Raw genomic sequence first — 20,412 nt, 5'->3', positions numbered from 1 at the left:
GTGGAGAAATGTTGAGAAAGATGAGAAAAATCTAAATAATACAAAGTATAATGCAAACGATCTTGGGTAGTCATTTTTCCCTGGGGGAACATACATTTTTAAAATAATTATTTATTCATGTCTCAAATATACTTCCTTCTGGGATATACTTTTTTTTAAATCAAAGATTACTTACAAGGGTTTCAGCCAACAGTGCAGCAATTTGCCTCAGCAGAGTTAAAACATGCCTAGTGTTAAAGGAAATAATTTTGTTTGAACTGTCAAATTTCTACTGACCACATTTAGGGAGAGAACAACCACCTGCCATTTTTGAAATGTATTATTTTATGTGTATGTTTTTGTTACAAGTATGTGGGGACACCAAGTGTATGCTTGGTCCCCAAGAAGCCCCGAAGAGGGTATGGAATCCCTGGACCTTGTGTTCATCAAGTGCGTGATGGGAACTGAACCTCTTAAGGGCTGAGCAATCTGTCCAGCCCCCACTTACACTTTAACACAACAAAGACAGAAGATCCTCCTGCTTTGAAAGTGTTAGTATGGTTATCAGACATCAAAAAGACTTTCAGATTAAGTTCTAATTATAAAATATATGTTCATGTTAAAAGAACAAAAACACCCTCTAGTAGTATAGGATACAAAGTAAAGAACAAACTCTCTGACCTCACCCTTGCCACACCAGTTAGTCACTAGCCTGTGTTCCCTTCAAATACATTCACTAGGCAGATACAAGCTTTACCTACCTGACACTTTTCACTCTATATCCTTGCTGCACACTACCTATCTCCTTTACAGCCTGCATAGTTTACTAGAACAAAGCATAAATATTGATCCAATCATACTTTATACCTACTATATGGTCTTGTAGAGCTGTGCCATAATCTAACATAGTAATCATGAAATATATTTATCTACTCGCTAAAAATCTTTTGACATACATGGTTTTACATCACTTCGTGTGGCTCTTGTTGTAAGCAGACCTCCTATATTATCCTACATTATATCAATTCACACTTCCTACATCATGCCCCTGAGAAGTAAACCTAAAATCTCTGCCAGTTGATATAGAATAAGATAGTATACCTTGTTTTTAAACATTTTTGCTTTAAACTTGACTGATAAGCAGGACTACATATTTCTTGATGATCTGTATGGGTTTATGAACCACAAATGTAATTTATTCAGTTTTCTTCTGGAGGATTTATCTTTTGCTGACTTTTCTAAGAACTATGGACTTTTAAGGCTATTTTCCTTGTTTCATATATGCAGCAAATATGCTCCCCTTGACCCTTGTGTTGTCTGGCACACATCTGACACTTCTGAGTTGCTCAAAAACCCACCAGCATTGTTGTCAGGTCTCTAGTTGTAGGATTGCTAAAACTGTTTATTTGGTCCATTCATTATGCTATTCTTGTATAAAAGTAGAGCAAAAATTGGCTTTATCTTTACCTAAAATACTAGTAGGCAATTCCCACAGATTATAATCTTCCAGATGGACTTGAACAGCAGACTTTAACATATTCAATATATTTATCCTTGCACATTTCTACCAAAATCTCAGTTTGGTTCCACTGACCTGTGACACTGTCAGTATATTAACAACTATGGTGCTCGTCTACTCAGGAAGAGCTAACTCCCTACCGACCTCATCAATATTTTCCCCAGTGGCATTATTTTCTATTTGTTCTTACATGTTTATTTTACCAGATAAACTTCAGAATTGTCTTATTAGTAATGTTAGTATCGACTGAGATCACAGTATAGTAATTTTGATACCTACATTAGCACTTGGGCTTGTTATAAGCTACTCTACTAATTACTCGATAACATAAATTCCTAGTATTTGGCCCCCACACCCCTTCTTAACCCCACCCCCACAAACTCAGTTCTCTCCCCTTCCTCTATGCTCTTTTGAGGCAGGGTCTCATTACATAGATCTGGTTGTGTGGGAACTCACTATGCAGACCAGGTTGGCCTCAAACTCAGAAATCTGCCTACGTCTGCTTCCCAAGTGTGTGTGTGCCACTCTGCCCAACTTTGATTCTTCACAGGAATGTAACTGGCACACTCTCTGCGGTATTAGTGTTTTATGTTTTCAGATTCTTACCTGATGATTCGACACTTCTCCTCCTTCAAATCACACTAACATTCTATTCATTTTTTCCACAACCCTAATGAGAAAATAAACCCAGTAACTAGGACCTAGTCACCGGAGCACTCAGAACGATGACTAGCACATTCATTATATACTTATTAAATAAACTGATCCATGTTACCCCTCCAAACTAAGCAAAGATCTCAGAAGTCAATGTTCACTTTAGTCAGAGGAAAAATCAGAAAATGAAAATATAATTTAATATATAACCCTCAAGAAAGGAAAAACACCTGAACCCAACCACCTCAAAATAAAATAAAAGCTTCCTAAGAAAACTTACTGCCAAGAATGATGCATAGACACATCTAGCCACAGCTGCAAGCATTACCACAATTAGGTTAACACTGGCTTCCCTGGTAGCACAACAAATGCCCTGGTCAGACAATACGTAAATCTCCTCAGGGCATATTATCCACTATTAAAGGAAACAGAAGTCAATCGTTTTCCTTTTTTGTAGGTGGTAAAGGGGTATATATGTGACAAGAAATAGGAACACACAAACAGCAATAGGGGAAAAAGAGCTGTAATACATACTGATGGGCATTTTGATTCTGATTTACAGAATGGAAGAGATCTCTAAATTATCTAATGAAAAGATAATGAGAGAGAAATGGGAAAGACCCTAACCATCAAGTAATGAACAAAATCCAGGATGCTGAGAAAACAAGGTACTTCTCTGCAGATTAGAAATGTAAATGAGCTGGGATAGCCCTACACAAACTGTAAACAACCCCTTTCACTTTTACAAATCCATATAGAAAGAAACTAACTACACTGATTAAGTTTAAATGTAACTCATTAAATTAAATTTAGAAAAGAGCCAGTCTCAAGTCAGACCATCCTTAAACATTCTCATCACTGCACATAAACCCTCTGCATAACCTCACTGTACAGTCTCCAAAGAAACAGAGACCACCACAGATATATACACTTATCTACTTCCGGCATGGGACAGAGTAAAAATTTTAAAATTATATAACCATATTACTGAAACACCTTAATGCTAACCTAAATACTCTACTTGGAAAATGAAGATCTATAACTAATCTATACTTTGGTTCCGAAAATTAAAATGAAATTAAAAACTTGTTTTAAATGTACATTACCTACAACTAAACACAAATACTTATGCTGTCATTTACCTTAAAAAAAGTATCATAAAATGTCCTCTACCTTAAAATCTAAGAATAAAAAATATTCCTAGACGGTCCATATTTCTATATTTGATAACAGTATGTAAGGATTGAAATTGTCGGTCCAAAGGCTAACTGAACATCAAATACACCAGGCACCTCTGGTAAAGGAATGACTAAAATTTAATATACTAAATAAATTCAAATCATTGGTTTTCTACACACTCCACAGCTAAGTCAAAGGTCTTCCTGAGGCAAATGTGACCAAAAAAGAAAACCCTTAAGAAAACGTGCATTCGGCAGATTCTTCATCATGACAAAATAATCTATTATTCAAAACCTAAATATAATAATAAACTTAGCCCAGATTCTAATGTGCCTAGGCACTCTGCTACTAATCTTATCAGTTCTGAATTTGTTCTTTCCCACTTAACAAGTTCTCAGGAAACTCTTTCCATTAGTAATGCAGAAAGCTGAGCACAATCTCTTAGCACAAATGTCTAACAACACAATTTACAACATGCTGAGGAATCACCATCAGAAAGGCAGTGTAATGAGTATAGAAGCTACACACAGATTAAAAACAAAGTTACTGTGATTTTTTGATAAATTACTTCTAAGCCAGACATAAAATCACAAGACGCAGGAATGAAGTGATGGTGCCTCCCCTTAATACTAGCACTCAGGAGGCAGACACAAGTGGCTCTCTTATGAGTCCTAGCCCAGCATGATCTACATTGAGAGAGACAGGCTGGCCAGAGCTAAACTGCCCATAGCAAAGCAATCCAACCAAACAAAAAGACCCTAACAGTACTTCTGAGAGAGTCATGAAACATTTGTTGTGAGAATGTTGTATTCTGACTCTGTAAACATCTGGGAGGTATACAAGGTTTTCTGTCCAACAAAATACTCAAGTGAGTAACTCACAACTTTCAAAATGCATCCTACTAAAAACAAAACTTGCAGAACAAAAATGTAAGGAGCTACTGTGGCACAAGTAGGCCCCTTAGGAAACGATGTCCACCCACTACAATGACTTGGATTTCTCTAGCTCTTTTGTGAAGATTTACTACAGAAAAACAAAAAGAAAAACAAGTCAATTTGATATCTAAGGTAAAATTATCTAAAGAATCTTACATGTGTTTTTACTCACAAAATTGGAGTAAGAGTAGCAAAGTGCTCTGAGAAAAAAGAAGTAGAACTCCCTTCTGGTACTAGTTTGAGCAGAACTGAGAAAAGTGGGGAATGGAATAAATTATCTGGCCACTTTTCTCTTATTACTGGAGAATGCATGCCAATTACCTTAAACTATTAGGTGAGCCTTCACTGTTCAGATATGCTTGGAAAGTAGGATCTAATCTCTGGAGTACTGAGAGCCATGACTCAATTTTTATTTTTCCTATTATCTGGTAAAACATATTAAAAAAAAAAAAGAATGGATTAGATCTGTACAATTTGTGGCATCTATGACCATATTTAATATTTCATTAATAATTTTTCAACTTCTCCAGGAGAAGCTTCACAGATTTCTATTGAACTCAGCCATCTGTGTATTGATTGCATAAATAATACCCTTATTAATTACTGTTATATATCGAAAAGTTTCAGGCCAGCCATTAAATAGTTACACCTAAAAATGGCAATGATTCTTTGAAATGTATTTTTTTTTCTTTTCCAATGATTATCTTTTCATTCTATTTTTCTCTAAAATGACTGTCAACAAAATCAAAGTTCAAAAGTGGGCACCTTTAATCTCAGGGAGAAGCAGATCTGAGAGTTCAAGGCCAGAGGCCAGTCAGAGCTACATAATGAGCCGCTGCCTCAGAAGCAGACAGCAAACAAACAAAAACAAAAAACAAAAACACAAAAACTCTGCGTAAGATTCAAAACTCAACTATAAAATTGAATTAAAATTATACTTCAGTATGAAAAAAAATCTTTTTTTTCCACATGGAAGAGGTTTTATTGGAAGGAGAGACAAAGTAGTGGCAGAGAGAGAAGAAGGGGAGAAAGACTGAGGAAGGGGTGTTCGCCTTATTTATATGGAAAATGATGTAACATGTAAAGGTGGGAGGAGAGCCAAGTGAATGCTGGGAAGATGGTACCTATGAAAAAAAATTTAAAACAAACTCTAAGCATTATGTCTTGTTACCTGAGACTGTACATTTCATTTAAGATCTTACATAAAACTAAGAGAAAAGGTACTATGACTGCCTAACATCATATGTCTAAATGTTTAAAGGTGTTTTGTTGTTGTTGTTGTTGTTGTTGTTGTTGTTTTTTAATCAGTTTAGAACTACCAACATCAGCTGTGTGGATGAGAAAGGAACAAATGGTCATTCTGTGAGTTCCTAGTGAGTGAGACTACAACTGCAATGGGGTAGAATCACCCTGTCTTGGGTAGTCTGTTCAGCCCTGACACCTGACACAGCAAGGCAAGTTGCCTTCTCTTTCTATATAGGCCTACTGCTTACCACACAGCACCCCTCTGAAACTGTCACTAATTCTGTTACTCTTTCAACTTACATGTATCCTCACACTTTAGCTAGACAAACATGTCAGGTAAAGTAAGAACATGGAATGGTTCCATATAATTATATTCATATGCATGTACATACACTGGAAATGAAAGGATACTGTAGTACATAAAAACCTTCATTGGACGCTTAGCAAATCATTCATTTTACTGCCTTAAATAACTACGTATAGTGCTAGAACCCAGACCCTGTGGGTGTTGAAGCAGGTGCTTTATCACAGCTACATCTCCAGCATGCTGCATATGGGCTTTATGGAATCACCTGTACAGTGAAAAACATATTCTTCCTTTAAAAAAATTCTGACTACTGCATAACATCAAATACTAATGAAATATCATCTTCCTCTGAGTCTATAAGACACTGCTAAATATCAGGCACTGTGACAAGTTTCATTAGTATCCAGGCTAGATTGTAGTAAATTCCAAATCTACCCAGAATTGTAAACTTAAAGAAGCTTTTCCCTATATTTAGGACAAAATGATAAGTCAGGCTCTGGAAAACACATGTTAACTTAATAATGATTAGTGTAGACCACAGTACAATTTCACAGGAGTTGAGACATCAGGCAGGTGTGAAATAGTTCTAACCACCTGAAGTAGCCCAGGTATTTCTTTCCTTCATGTGAAGATGTTTTAGACATGGCTACATGATGATCTAGCAAAATTGGGTGAATATATGTCCTCAACCTAAATACAAAGTACATTTCTAAATAAATAAATAAATAAATAAATAAATAAATGAAGGCAATCTTGGTGAGAAAGTTGAATTTCTCATCAACAGCTGACCAGCATTTGACATTTTCTGGTCATGCTGCACCATATGCATGAACATACATGATCATCCCTACTGAATACTGCACATAAGCATTGAAGTCACAATTTCCAGATAAAAAAATAAGCAACCAGGTATAAAATGTATTTCTAGTTCATACCTTGAAACATTGGCATCCCTATTGTTTTTATTAATTTACATTTTCAATTACATTTGATTGATTTGAATGAAGACTTAAGAGCAGAAGTTTCTGGAAAAAATTTTCAAAAAGAATCTTAATTTTCTATTTCAGTGACACACAATCAATGCTGTGGGGCTTAACCTGACTCTAAGGCTGTCTCCTCCCCCAGCCTTCAGCAGGCTGGCTCAGACCTGGCTTGCCACAGTTGCTAGCCCACCTAGGGTGGAGTATTTCCACCTAGGTAAAGTCTATTGTCCTGCCACAATTGCGGTTTCCAAGAGGTGAGAGGCTGAACCTGTTCTCCTGACACTGTCCTGATAAAGCAGGGATCCTGACAAAGCAAAGAGATGGTGTGGTGGGGGATGGGTAACCCCCCTTTATAAGCTCAGACTTATAAGTAAACATTAGGCCTTGATCAGAAACTTATCTTGGTCTTGTTATTTCTCTTGCCACCTTTCCCATCCAAACCCCATCTTTCCTTTCAGGAACCCAGGAACCCACTCCACAGCTGCTCGCAGCTACATAAGGCTACAATGCATATGCTGGTTATTAACATTTGTGCAGGTTCTGCAGCAACCTCTCCATATTCTAAGGTTTTCGCTGAAGAAATGCAATGAGTTAAATCACACATCAGAGCCTGTAATTATGACATCAATAACAGGGCCAATTAGGGTTCCTTTTTCAGTTCCTCTATGGTTAACATTAAGGATGCTCAACCTATAGCCAGATAACTGAGTTCTAGTTTTCAAACAATAGGAAAAAGACTTAAGGAGGCAGAGGCAGCATTCTTGCTTGAAAGCAGTCTGAAGGGAAGAGGATGTTCTGCAAATGTGAAGAGATCACTCTTCAAAGATGAACACTTTAAAAGCAAATAGGACATAAAATTGCACTAAACTGGGCATGTCCATGATCCAGACATTCCCAACACCCAAAACTGAAAGCTGTCATTAACTGTTTAGAGCATTTAGCAAAAACAACTAATTTTTTTCTCAATTTCATTAGATATGAAATTAATCAACTGCTTATATCAAGCTCTCCATACTAAGACATGCTAACACTGCCTAAGAGTTCACAGCCTACAGCACATAGTTATAGCAAAGAGGGAACACTTACCAGAAGAATAGATTGCTACTTATTAAACAAAAACAAAACCTAATATTTTGGCCCAAAATAAAAGAAACAAAACATTAGCCAATTAACAAGAAAATGCCACATTTAGAGCCAGGGATAGAGGCACCCATAAAGTTATGACTAACGTTCAATCTAAAGGTGAGCACAGGAAGGCAGTATGGAAAGACAGAATCACATGCCTTCCATTGAAGATAAAAGAATATCCAAGAGGCACAGAAACAATGGCCTAAATAGCTGCCTTAGGCTATTCCCGTGGCTTTCCAACTCAAGTTTACAATAAATCTTTCTGTTCTCTTTGGTAAGTCAAGTCTCACAACACTGATTCCATCGTTAGTTTAGCATCACAATCACTTCCAAGTACTTACATCTACCAGTTAACACTGACACTCCAAGATCTCACTATCCCTTACTTGTCAGAAAACTATCCCAATAACCCAATACCCACTCTCCTCCACATATACACAAAGTAGCCTGTTGCTACTTTGTGAGTTCTTTTTTCTTCTACCCTTCATTGCTTTTCTTCCACCCTTTCAACCCCCTAATACTAGATAAGATGGAAAAAAGAGAGGAAAAGGTAAAAGATCCCTGAATGAAATCAGGGGTCAGAAAGGAGGCCATGTTATATTTAGGCTATTTCCTGGTGATTAGGGGCCTCGAGTTCCTTGGGGCAAGTTTGATCTTCACTGTCAGGATGTCTGGTTTCTTCTTGTTTCTTCTTAACACACAACAATGAATAACCCAGTCCACCTCTAGAGGCTTTAGCATTTATATACCTTCTGTACCTGGCAAAATCATGCCCCTTCCCCTGCCCACCCCAACTCCCAGCCAGAGCACAAGGCAAATCCCAATCACCTGCTGTGGAGCATCTTTAACAGCACCATATCCCACACCTGGGATTAAAATGAAAACACATTATTATAATATTTCTGTGTTTTTTTTTTAAGAAACCAAAACTCCAAAACTGTCACTACACACATTCACACTCCCCTCCTGCCAAGTGGCTCACAGGCACTCCCACTATCACTAGCCCACACACCTCTCAAGTTTTCACTTTCCCACATTCTCACCTCCTACAGACTTGCCCACACAAACCATGAGGCTCATGTCCAAGCAAACTCAATATGCATTCCACTGACTCCATTATTCGTTCAAGGCTGTGCAACCAGGTGTACATAGCTGTTTTAATCCCTCATAAAAAATGCATATTGGTGGACAAACTGCCACCCTTACAGAAGAACACAGAGGCAGGCAGAGCAGGAAAAATGCTGAGGTCCTAACATCCTTGGAATTCAGCTACTCATTTTCTCTAATTTTTTTTTCCCCCTCAAGATACTCTCCTGTTTTGAACTTTTTAATCCTTTCAGAGTCATTAATAGATCCTTACAGAGTTAAGAGACTTAAGGCAAACCAGAAAATTATAATGTCTCTTTCCACTACCTCTAGCAACAAAGCAGCAAGCAGTATTTTTTCCTTCTTAATGCTATTCATGTAAATATATGTTAATATCCAACAAAAAATTCCATTCATTTTAAAATTAAAAACTTGCTGGATATGATGTGAGTGTACTTTTAATCTGAGAACTCAGTAAGCAGAGACGACAGGCAGATCTCTATGAGTTCGAGGCCAGCCTGGTCTACATGATAAATTCCAGGACAGTCAAGAGTGTAGAGAAACCCTGCCTCAAAAACCTAAATAAATAGGGGCAGTAAATAAGGACTGAAGAGATGGTTAAGAGCACTGGGTGCTCTTCCAGAGGTCCTGAATTCAATTCCCAGCACGGACATGGCAGCTCACAACTGTCTGTAACTCCAGTTCAAGGGCTTCTGATTCCCCCAAACAGATATACATGCACCAATGAATATAAAGCATAAGTAAATTATGTACTAAAAACACCAAACTAACTAAAAACTGTAAGTGCCTCTCTTAGGGTTTCATTGCTGAGACGGGGCAACACGACCAAGACAACTCTTATAAAAGAAAACATTAATTTAGGCTGGCTTACACAGGTGCAGAGGTTTACTTGATCATGATCATGGCACAAAGCATGACAGTGTGAGTTGAGAATTTTACATCTTGATCCAAAGGCAGACAGGAGGAGCCTGTTTTCTGCATTGGGTGTTGTTTGAGCTTATGGGGGGAGGGGGGGCTCAAAGACACCCTCCAAAGTGACACACTTCCTCCAACAAGGCCACACCTGCTCCAACAAGTCCATATCCCTAATAGTGCACTCCCTATGGGCCAAGTATTCAAACGCATGACTCTATGGGGGCCATTCCTAATCAAACTACCACAGTGCCTCTTACATCTTTTTTTAAAAATCTCTTAGAAATGTCACAAAAAGGAACACACTGGTCACTGTTCTAAGTTTTAAAGGACAACAATGTACTCGTAAGGGAAAAAAATTCACAGGACTCCTAGCAATTAAATTTGTCTTTGCTCTATTTAGTATCTTTCCATTAGATAAAAAGTAGGGACATGTTGGTTTTGTTTCAATCAAGTACCTGGCAAATGTTACAGGCATGTTACAATTTCTTAAAAGAACCAAGAAAGAAAAGGCACCTATTCACATTCATCCTGTAATCACTACTACCATTGACCTTGAACCTACCATTAGGATCATCAGGGTCAACTACTTCATGGTACCAGGGAGATACCAAAATCAGTTATAAACTCAGTCCTCAAATAACAAAGCCTGTGTGGCCAAAGACCCGGCCGGTCTCATTTCTCATGAATGTCTACAGTATTCTATTTAGAAACCTCCACCACACACACACAGAGTAAGATTTTGTGTTAATTCAAAGGACTCCCAATGTTAAAAATTCAGACTCAATAAGGCAAATCAAACCATATAGATAAATCTCCCTACTTGCTGGTTTAATAATCTTGCGAACTTCTGAAAGGACATCAGAATACAGATAAAACAGACACCAAGTTTCCTTGTACTTTCAGAAAATACTTGATTATGAGCTTTTGTTTGCCAGAACCCATCATGAACTACTAACAAATAAACCATGGCACACTAATCCAAAAGCCTACACTGTCGAGCCTACATAAAACAAAAAACTTTACTATGAATAAGTAATATTGGTAGAATCCTGCCAAGAAATACACAGCCTTCAGATTTCATTTTAAACTAGTCACCAATTTAGTCTTTTACACTCATTATAGGTACTGATTACCAAACTTTTAAGAAGCATTGATAATAACTCATGTACACAGACTAGACCAAATACAAGCAATTTAGCCTGGAATCTAATATTTGAGACAATCCTTTGGAACTACAGATTTACACACTGTAAGATAAAATAATCCCACAGAAAGTTATGCCAATCATCTCAATGAGGTGCCAATATTACTTGTTTTCCAACTGTGAGTTTTAAAATAATGAATATAAGGTTTCAAGTGACTAGGTAACCTAAAAAGCGTACAACACAATTAATAAACATAGTGAATTTTGCATTCCAGTTCTCTAAATGGAATGAATTTCAAAGGTTTCAATTACTTTTGAAGAAACTTTCTAACTTGTGGACCAAGAGCAGCAACAACAAAAAAAAAGGAATGCCACGAACTCCAAAAGGAACTGTCTTAGTCAGGGTTTCCGCTGCTTCCATGACAAAACGCAAGTCAGAGAGAAAGGGTTACACTTCCCATCACCATTCATCACTGAAGGAAATCGGGACAGGAACTCACACAGGGCAGGAACCTGGAGGCAGGAGTTGAAACAGAAGCTAGGGATGGGGTGCTGCTTACTAGCTTGCTTTCCTTGACTGGCTCTGCCTACTTTCTTATAGAGCGCAGAATCACACACCCAAGGATTACACCACCCACAATCGACTGGCTCTTCCCCAACTGACCATTAATTGAAAAAAATGCCTTATAGCTGGATCTCAAGGAGGAGTTTCCTCAACTAAGACTCCTTCCTCTCTGATGATTCTAGCTTGTGTCAAGTTGACAGAAAAGGACACAAAACAATATGACACAAAAGCCAGTACAGTATTTTCCACACTGTTTTGGTAGTGCTAGAGAATGAACACTGAGCTTTAGGTTTTTCATGCATGCTAGTGGTCCAAAACTGACTGTCCTTCATCCAGCCTAGAAGGTATTCTAAAGATTTGAAAACAAGTAAGCCACCAAAGTGAAGCCCATGCTTCAAGAGTTAAGTATCAAGTGTCAGGGTTAGAAGCAGCCCATCAGAGGCACATGCACTACATTTTCGGAACAATCAATGTAACTACTTACATTAAGAAGCAATTCATCTTTTGTTTTAAGAGGAAAGTTCTTATTTTCTTTCTCAATCTGGACATCCTCATCTCCATCTGACAACACAGGAAGTGATCCACAGGATGAAGATGAAGTGGACGACGAAGAGGAGGAGCTGGAGCTATCTGAATCTGTTTCACTATAGAGGAAAAGTTGAAAACTTGGTCAAGTACTATCACGATTAAAATAAAACCTTGTTTCAAGCAGGAAACTAACATTTCAAACTGACTTTGTTGGTGGGATATTAGTTTGCTGTTTTTCGAGACAAGGTTTCTCCTTGGACCCTGGCTGTCCTGGAACTCCCTCTGTACACCAGGCTGGCCTCCAACTCAGACTGATTTGCCTGCCTCTACCCCCTAAGTGCTAGAATTAAAGATGTACATCACAGTACCCAGATCATTTTGTTTATTTTTAAATCCTTGACTTAAAACAAGAACAGAACTCATTTGGATGAAAGGTCACGAGAAAGTCAAGAGTAACACTGGGAGGAAGAATAATTGTGGGGAGAGGCCATTTTTGACATTGGCTATATAACTACTAAAGTTATACAAAACCTAAGCCCTTTCTGGGCTAACAGTACCTTGTTATAAATCTCTACAAATAACAATCAAGCATGTGACAATCAGTAACTAATGGTAACTCTAGGCCAAGTACCTGTCTGATTCACTTATGAATGAGACTACTTAATGAGTTTCTTCTCACCTTGGAAGGCTTCAAAGTTGCCATGGTGACCACTCAACTCTGAAAACTTCTTTGGCTTGACTCAACTGCCTCCTTACTTCAGCCCATTCTATGTGCTATTTGTAAGTGTTTTACCCATAGTCACATTCATGCCAGTGATCTCAAACTTCATCCACATACAAATAAATGCCTCCGTTTTCAGTCCTGACATTACTGTTCTAGAGTTTTAAGACCTAGGCATATACCAATCAAGGCTGTATGAACTATACATACCTCATATTTCCATCAAGCTAAGAGCAAGGAGGGAAAATTATTCTTCTTATTGAATGGGTTTCTTTCCTGGAACATCTTTTTTATTTCACTACTCAGTCTTCCTCCAGTCATGGTGAGACCCTGGGATCATTTTAAAAACTTCTTACTTGGTCAATCAGAAAGTCCAGTCTCCTAACCTATTCCACTTCCTCACCATTCCCACCTTTTCTGTAATAGCTGTATCAATACCAAGCACAGCCTCTCTCCTAACTTCTCTCCACCCCACTACAGTTACTTTAGCATTCTTGTGACCATTCATCCAAGTGAGCTCCCCGTCTTGTTTTAAAGGAAAAACTTACAACTGATGTAAATTGACATAAATATGACAAGAGATAAGAATAATCTTATAAGACAGTACTTATGATTGTGGTACTAGAGCTGTTTTCAAATAAAAGAATGTTCACTTTGAGCCGACTCTGGTGGTACATGGCTGAAACCTTGGCTCTCCCAGAAGAGGAGAATCAGAAACTCAAGGTCGTCCTTGGCTACATACCAAGTCTGAAGCCAGCCACCTTTAGCCACCTGAGACCCTGGAGAGAGAATGCTCTCTATTTGCCTATTTGCTTTCTAGAGATGGAGAATGAAAGTGTGAACTTGGATGGGTGAGGAAGATATGGGAGGAGAAAAGGGAGTTGAATCATGATCAGAATATGCTATATGACAAAAAAAAAATTTCAATTATAACAGATACAAGTTTTAAATGTTTCAATAACATTCAACTAGGAAAATACTGAGACAGTAGCTATATGGGTTTGTACTTAAAACTAAGAAAATATTCAGAGAAAAATGTTAATTCTCCTCCAAAATATCTATATTGTGGACAAGATAAAAAAGACACATGCTCCTTTGTATGTCAGCCTTAGACTGCCTCAAAATCAGGTTTCTGGCAAGTTTGAGGACCTTGCTCCTCCCACTACATGCATGAAGCCTAATTCTAGCTCGGAGTGCACGGAACTTTCTAAACTCCTGGTATGTTCACTATTATGCAATGATACTGTCATTTGCCTCAAGTACTTCAGCCTAGAAGACATGTATGCCATGTCACCCCTACCTACCAAATCATTCTCCTTCCTGATTCTCCAGTGCACTTTTCAAATTGCTACTGGAGGCTGCCCACAACTTCTTAAAAACTACTAGTTTGGGCTACCACTGTGTAACTATTTCCTCCCAACTGAAGCCCTGGCTCCTAGAGGGAGAAGGGCCTAGAAGACTCAAGAAACTAGTGAAACTCACAAGGCCCTAACCTGAAGTTCTAAAAGCAGTAAACTGCTGGCCAGACTGCTGGTAGAGCTGCCCCCACGGCAAGGGGCTCCATCGATACTGCTTTTCCGTCACCCGGGCTACGTGGGCTTGCCCATGATACAGCTACCTTTGAGTCACCCGTGCTCTTGAATAGAAGCACAATATGTGCATTGCCATGGAGCTAGGCTTGGGTGCACAAACTGAAATGAAGAGATGTCTGTTCATGTCTCCCCAGAAAAAGTCACAGAGCGATTATCAAACACTTGAAATGAATGGTTCTATTAACAAAACATTCTCTACCTAACACACAGGCAAAAAGCAGTACCTTTTCCCATTTCTTCAAGTATCTAGCATCCTCTGCCACACGGGTCAGAAGTCAATTCCCAACACTACTAGTCAGGACACTACTATATCCCATGCTTCCTTTCCAACTCTGGCTCCTGAATCTGTTCCCCAATAGTGCAGGCTCTGCTTACAAGATGACTACCATCTTAAGAACTGCCAAGAAACCAAGCTGGTCATAATTGGCTTAGCTCCCTCCACCAATCTCTTCACACCTTCTCCCTTTTGTAGAAACCATTCTCCCTTGCCTCTCTTAGTGGTTTCCTAAAAGTGTCCCATCTCCCGAAACCCCCTCACCCCATGCTTACTCAAATATTTGTAGTTTGATAACCTTCTATGTTCTGGGCCTTCTTCCACAAATGAACCACACACAGAGGAAATGTCTGTGTAAAGCACAGAACCCCAAATACCAAGAAAATGGTTTGCAAATTTCATAGAACCCAGCTCCCTACGAAGAGTCTACAGAATACCATTAACTGTCAAGAAGCAACTTGTAGAGAACGGTAGTGGATAGTTGTACAACCCTACACTTGGGAGGGTGGAGACAGGAGGACCGAGGTGTTCATCGTCAGCCTCCCAGGCTACAGACCCGCCTGGGCTACACCAGATCCTCACTGGAACGGGGGAGAATGAATTTTGAAACTTAAAGTACTCCTGTTCCTGACCCTCAACTCCTGAGGTCTCAAAAAAGTAGTCTCGACGAAAAACGTAGCAATTCTGAACTGAAACAAGAGTCAGAATTTCTAACCCCAACGCACATGTTAAACTGAGTTCCTATGGTAACAGCAGAGTAATTTTACAAATAATCTACAAACGTCGAGGCTTCTACACTGCAAACATGTGACTAACTTCACGTGTAACTTTGCGGACTATCACTTTTGGAAAGGAAGCCGGAACTCCTAGAAGTAGCTGGGGCCGTAGGGAGCACTCCGGCGAGTCCGGGGTCCCAGCTCTCAGAGAGCACGTGGCACGGAGATCGGCTGCGCCGCCCTGCAGAGCACGCCCGCGCGCCCCGCTCCCCAGGCCCCGTGTCCCCGGCCCGGGCAGTCCCGGGCTCTCGTGCACTCGACCTGTCCGAATCCGAGTCCGATGAGTCTGAGGCCTGCAGCACTGGCGGCGGCTCCGTGGCTTTCGGGCCGGTGACCCAGGCCCCGCCCGGCGGCGGTGGTCTTCCGCCGGCATCCGAGCTCGGGGCTGGCGGCGGTGGTCTTCCGCCGACATCCAAGCTCGGGGCTAACGGTGGCGGTGGTCTTCCGCCCGCATCCCAGTTCGGGGCTGGCGGCGGCGGTGGTCTTCCGTCCGCATCCGAGTTCGGGGCTGGCGGCGGCGGTGGTCTTCCGCCGGGATCCGAGTTCGGGGCTAGCGGCGGCGGTGGTCTTCCGCCGGGATCCGAGTTCGGGGCTAGCGGCGGCGGTNCGGGATCCGAGTTCGGGGCTAGCGGCGGCGGTGGTCTTCCGCCGGGATCCGAGTTCGGGGCTAGCGGCGGCGGTGGTCTTCCGCCGGGATCCGAGCTCGGGGCTGGCGGCGGCGGCTGCACCCCCGGAGGCGGGGCCTCCCGGCGCTCCTCAGGTGGCGGCGATGCAGCCGACCCCTGGCCGGAGCCACCGAACTTGAGCGTCTGCAGCTGAGCGGCGGCCTCCACCACCTCCATGGCGTCGCCCGGGCCGCAGAGCAGCGCGAGGGTCTCCTCAGAAGCCGAACTAGCCAACGCGGCCGCGCTGAAGCCCGCGCGTTTCTCAGGTAACCGCACGCGGACCGACCTGAGGACACGCCCCCAGCATCATTCACGGGACTTCCGGGAGGGCCGTGACGTCATGAACGAGACGCCGGTTCCCAGGGGCTGAAGGATTCCAACTATGGAGGAAACTTGGCTTCCGCGCGGTCCTAAGTCCGCCGAGTTCACTGCTTCTGGTGAACTGTGCTGCTCACTAAAGCGAGGGTTTCCAGGCGTGATGGGAATGAAGAAAGGACTATAGCACTAGTTTCTGTACTTGAGAATCTTGAGTCAGAACGTCTTCAAATGACACTTTTAGTAATTTATCTTGAAAGTTAAATGAAAATAAAAACACATTTACATTCTCACCGTGAAAGAAAAAAACAATACTTTTCTTTCTCCGGTATATTGAAAAGACAAGAGTTGTAAAGGATTTTACTGATAATGTTATGGCAGTGCTATATCATAGTTGATGCTGCTTCATAGGAAGTGTGGGGTGATCTAAAATGTAGCATTTTAATCTGGAGATCTTTTAGTCAGATTGTAAGACACTCAAGCACCAAGTTCTTAAGACTTGGGGCGTGGTCGCCAGGTGTTGGTACACGCCTTTATTCCCAGCACTCAGGAGGCAGAGGTAGGTGGATCTCTGCGATTTTGATGCCAGCCTGGTCTACTGAGGTAGTTCCAGGACAGCCAAGACTACAGAAGAAGATTTAGGAAAAGATCAAACTTTTCTGGTTTTCTGGGTCTTCAATTTGATGCATCAATGCCTCACCTAATAATATTGCAACATCTTAGTAGGCATACATATTCATGAAGGACTATGTAAAATTATATATGTTATTTACTGACAATTGATTGTAGGAGCTCCCTGGAAGACTCTCAGTTAAAGTAAAAGAAGAAGCAAGCCAGGCATCCCTACACATTACAATGTTTACAATCAATCAAGTATGAGTTTTAAAAGCATGAGTTTTAAAAGGTAAATCCTCGGCAGAGAATTGAAGTATAGAATAGACTATTCAAAAGCACAACAATGGAAAGTTAAAATTGGTGGGCTGTGTCCTGGAAACCCTTCCAGATGAAATAGAAATTCAGGACGGCAGGTACTAAGGCAAAATTTCCGAAGTAAATACTCATATCCTAAAACCCCACTTCTATCATTTTTTCTTGAAATATGCAACCGGGTGTAACTAAATCTTAGTTATCTGTAGAATACAGACAAAAATACTATCTCATTTAGTTTATAGAACATTAAATAAGATGGTATAGAGAAGCAAGACTTGTCTAGCATGCATTCATTGTAGAGAAACCCCTGCAAAGTGAACCAAAGCATGGATTTATGAATATGTATCATTGATAATGACTGATATGTAGAGATACACAGCTGAATTTTAGAAGAGACAACATGTTATTTAGAATATTTCTGTGGGCAGCAAAATGTCATAATTTTTTCAGAAATTAGATAATTGCAGTCTAAACTAGGGGTTAAGTCAATGAGGTAGAATAAATGACAATTCAAAATCTTAAGACATTAACAAGGTACTAGAAAATGTGTGACCTAGGGAAGAACAAAGAAGTTGATGTTATCTATTGTACTGGCTGGTTTTGGGACACAAGCTGGAGTTATCTCAGAGAAAGGAGGAAATGCCTCCAGGGGATCCAGTTTTAAAACATTTTCTCAATTAGTGATAGAGTGGGGAGGGCACCTCGTGGGTGGTGCCATCCCTGGGCTGGTAGTAATCTTAGGTTCTATAAGAAAGCAAGCTGAGTAAGCCAGGGGAAGCAAGCCAGTAAGAAACATCCCTCCATGGCCTCTGCATCAGCTCCTGCTTCCTGACCTGCTTGAGTTCCAGTCCTGCTTCCTGACCTGCTTGACTTCCTTTAGTGATGAACAGCAGTATGGAAGTGTAAGCTGAATACATTCTTTCCTCCCCAACTTGCTTCCTGGTCATGATGTTTGTGCAGGAATAGAAACCCTGACTAAGACACCTGTAAAACTGGAGAAGTTGAAAAATGCTAATGACTGTTTAAAATTGACTCAGAAAAAAAAATCGTAGTCAATTGAAAATGCCAAAGGAAATTTAAAGATACAAGACAGGCAATCAATAAAAAGTTAGGATCAGAAGCAGAGCTCAAGGATAATTCCAGAACTCATCTGCTCATTCCAAAATTGTTTACTTAGCATTGTTTTGAGCTATGCACTGCTGTATAGCTTGTTTGTATAAGAAGACTAATGAATCACAATCCTCCTCAGAAGGAATTCATAGTTCAGTAAAAAAGATAAGTTGGAAAACAAGAGATATTTGTGTAGTAGAAGAAGGTACTTTAAAAGCACAGATTATGGCCTTTGGTTTGGTTTGGTTTGGTTTGGTTTGGTTTGGTTTGGTTTGGTTTGGTTTGGTTTGGTTTGGTTTTTCAAGACAATGTTTCTCTGTGTAGCCCTGACTATCCTGGAACTGTATGTATATCAGGCTGGCCTCAAACTCACAGAAATCTACCTGTTTCTGCCCCCTGAGATTAAAGATGTGCACCATCTCACCTGGCATTTTTGTTTGTTTGTTTTCATAGTGTGCATTTTTATGACAAAAATGCACAGATTTGGAAACCTGAGAATGGAGAAGACTCTGGGTAAGGTAAGAAACTGCAGTGAGCAGTCTGGGAAGTAACTATAATACTCTCAGTAGCCATAAACCTGGCTCAAGCACATTTCAAGGTCCTCGCTACAGACCTTTTAGCAGTGTGATACTGCTGGCCTCGGAGATTTCCAGAAAACAAGACTTCTTCCACACGGGTGCAACCTTTTTGAACCTTAAAACAAAGCTAACCCTTCTAAGGAAAGCTCCGACTTTTCTCTTTGAAGCCGAAATTTTGTAACTGCCCCGAATCAAATACAACAATAAGAGGGAAAAGGATCATCAAGCCCAAGGATGGTCTCCACACAGAGACTCAACTAACTGATAGCTACCATATCTGACTATATCTGTCCCATGGGCTGGGTCACCCATGTCCTTCCTTGCCGCTTTGGAGAGTGATGGCAGGACCTAATAGGTTACTGATGAACTCTACCACTGAGCCACACCCTAGCCTTACATTCTCTGTTTTATATCTTGTCGGACCAGAAGAAAACAGGTGCATTCCAGCCATGTCTAAGATCATCTTTAACAGAAAAGAAAACAAAGTGGAGAACTGTCCCCCAAGATAGATAGGGAGCCCCAAGACCACCCCTTACCCGACCAGCACTATAGCAGGCTTTTACATTAGGTTGAGTGAGCTAGGCCTTTAAAGAGATCCATGAATATGTTAATCTGAGAAAACAGGAAAACTGCACAAGGAAGAACTGAATAACAAGCAAACAAAAATAACCAACCTTAATGCCCAGCTTAGGTTTCAAGCTCCATTTGATCTTGATATGGATGCAATTAACTCTCTTATTTTTGTCTTCTGCTCTCTCCCCCTCTCTTGTGACCCATGGATTCTGGTTGAGAAGTCCTTCAGTCTAGCAGACTTATTCTCCATATCTGACCTTTTCCCTTTGCTGGTATAAGAGCAGGGACCATTTGCTCATTGTTCCCAGGTAACTGAAACACTCCAGAAGAGACCCTCTGCACTCAACCTTGGTACTCAAGCAGTAGTCACTGCCTAAATTATTGCTCATTTTTCTCTGTTCAATATCTTCAAGTTATACCTATGAAATTAGGTACTAGTTACTGTATTTATTATCCCTTATTGTTTCTTTTTCTCCTGAAAAATTAAGTCTCATGGACCTAAGAACTTTATCTATTATAGATATTTCTTTCTTGTCCAGATTATAAACAAATATTTTTTGTTTTGTTTTGTTTTGTTTTTCGAGACAGGTATAGCCCTGGCTGTCCTTGAACTCACTTTGTAGGCCAGGCTGGCCTCGAACTCAGAAATCTGCCTGCCTCCGCCTCCGCCTCCGCCTCCGCCTCCGCCTC

The 20,412-nt window shown here is 40.5% G+C and overlaps 1 protein-coding gene across 2 annotated transcripts in view; it reads right to left on the bottom strand.

The window, feature by feature from the left end:
• The window catches only part of Naf1 (nuclear assembly factor 1 ribonucleoprotein), a 28,934-nt gene extending 12,400 nt beyond the window's left edge, over positions 1 to 16,534 (bottom strand). The window contains exons 1-3 of one of the 2 annotated variants that reach the window (XM_029480856.1): positions 16,191 to 16,534; positions 15,813 to 16,157; positions 12,145 to 12,304 (exon numbers count right to left, since the gene is read on the bottom strand). In XM_029480856.1, coding sequence (XP_029336716.1) covers positions 12,145 to 12,304; positions 15,813 to 16,157; positions 16,191 to 16,393 — 708 coding nt within the window. In that variant the 5' untranslated portion in view covers positions 16,394 to 16,534. Of the gene's footprint in view, positions 1 to 12,144; positions 12,305 to 15,812 lie in introns of both variants that reach the window. The other variant, XM_021170337.2, reaches the window with a different exon arrangement.
• Between the last annotated feature and the right edge of the window lie 3,878 nt (positions 16,535 to 20,412).

This window comes from Mus caroli, chromosome 8 (genome assembly GCF_900094665.2).
Source record: "Mus caroli chromosome 8, CAROLI_EIJ_v1.1, whole genome shotgun sequence".
Classification (NCBI taxonomy): Eukaryota; Metazoa; Chordata; class Mammalia; order Rodentia; family Muridae; genus Mus; species Mus caroli.
The sequence above is the reverse complement of the archived record's forward strand: the minus strand, read 5'-3'. Positions and strand labels throughout refer to the sequence as shown.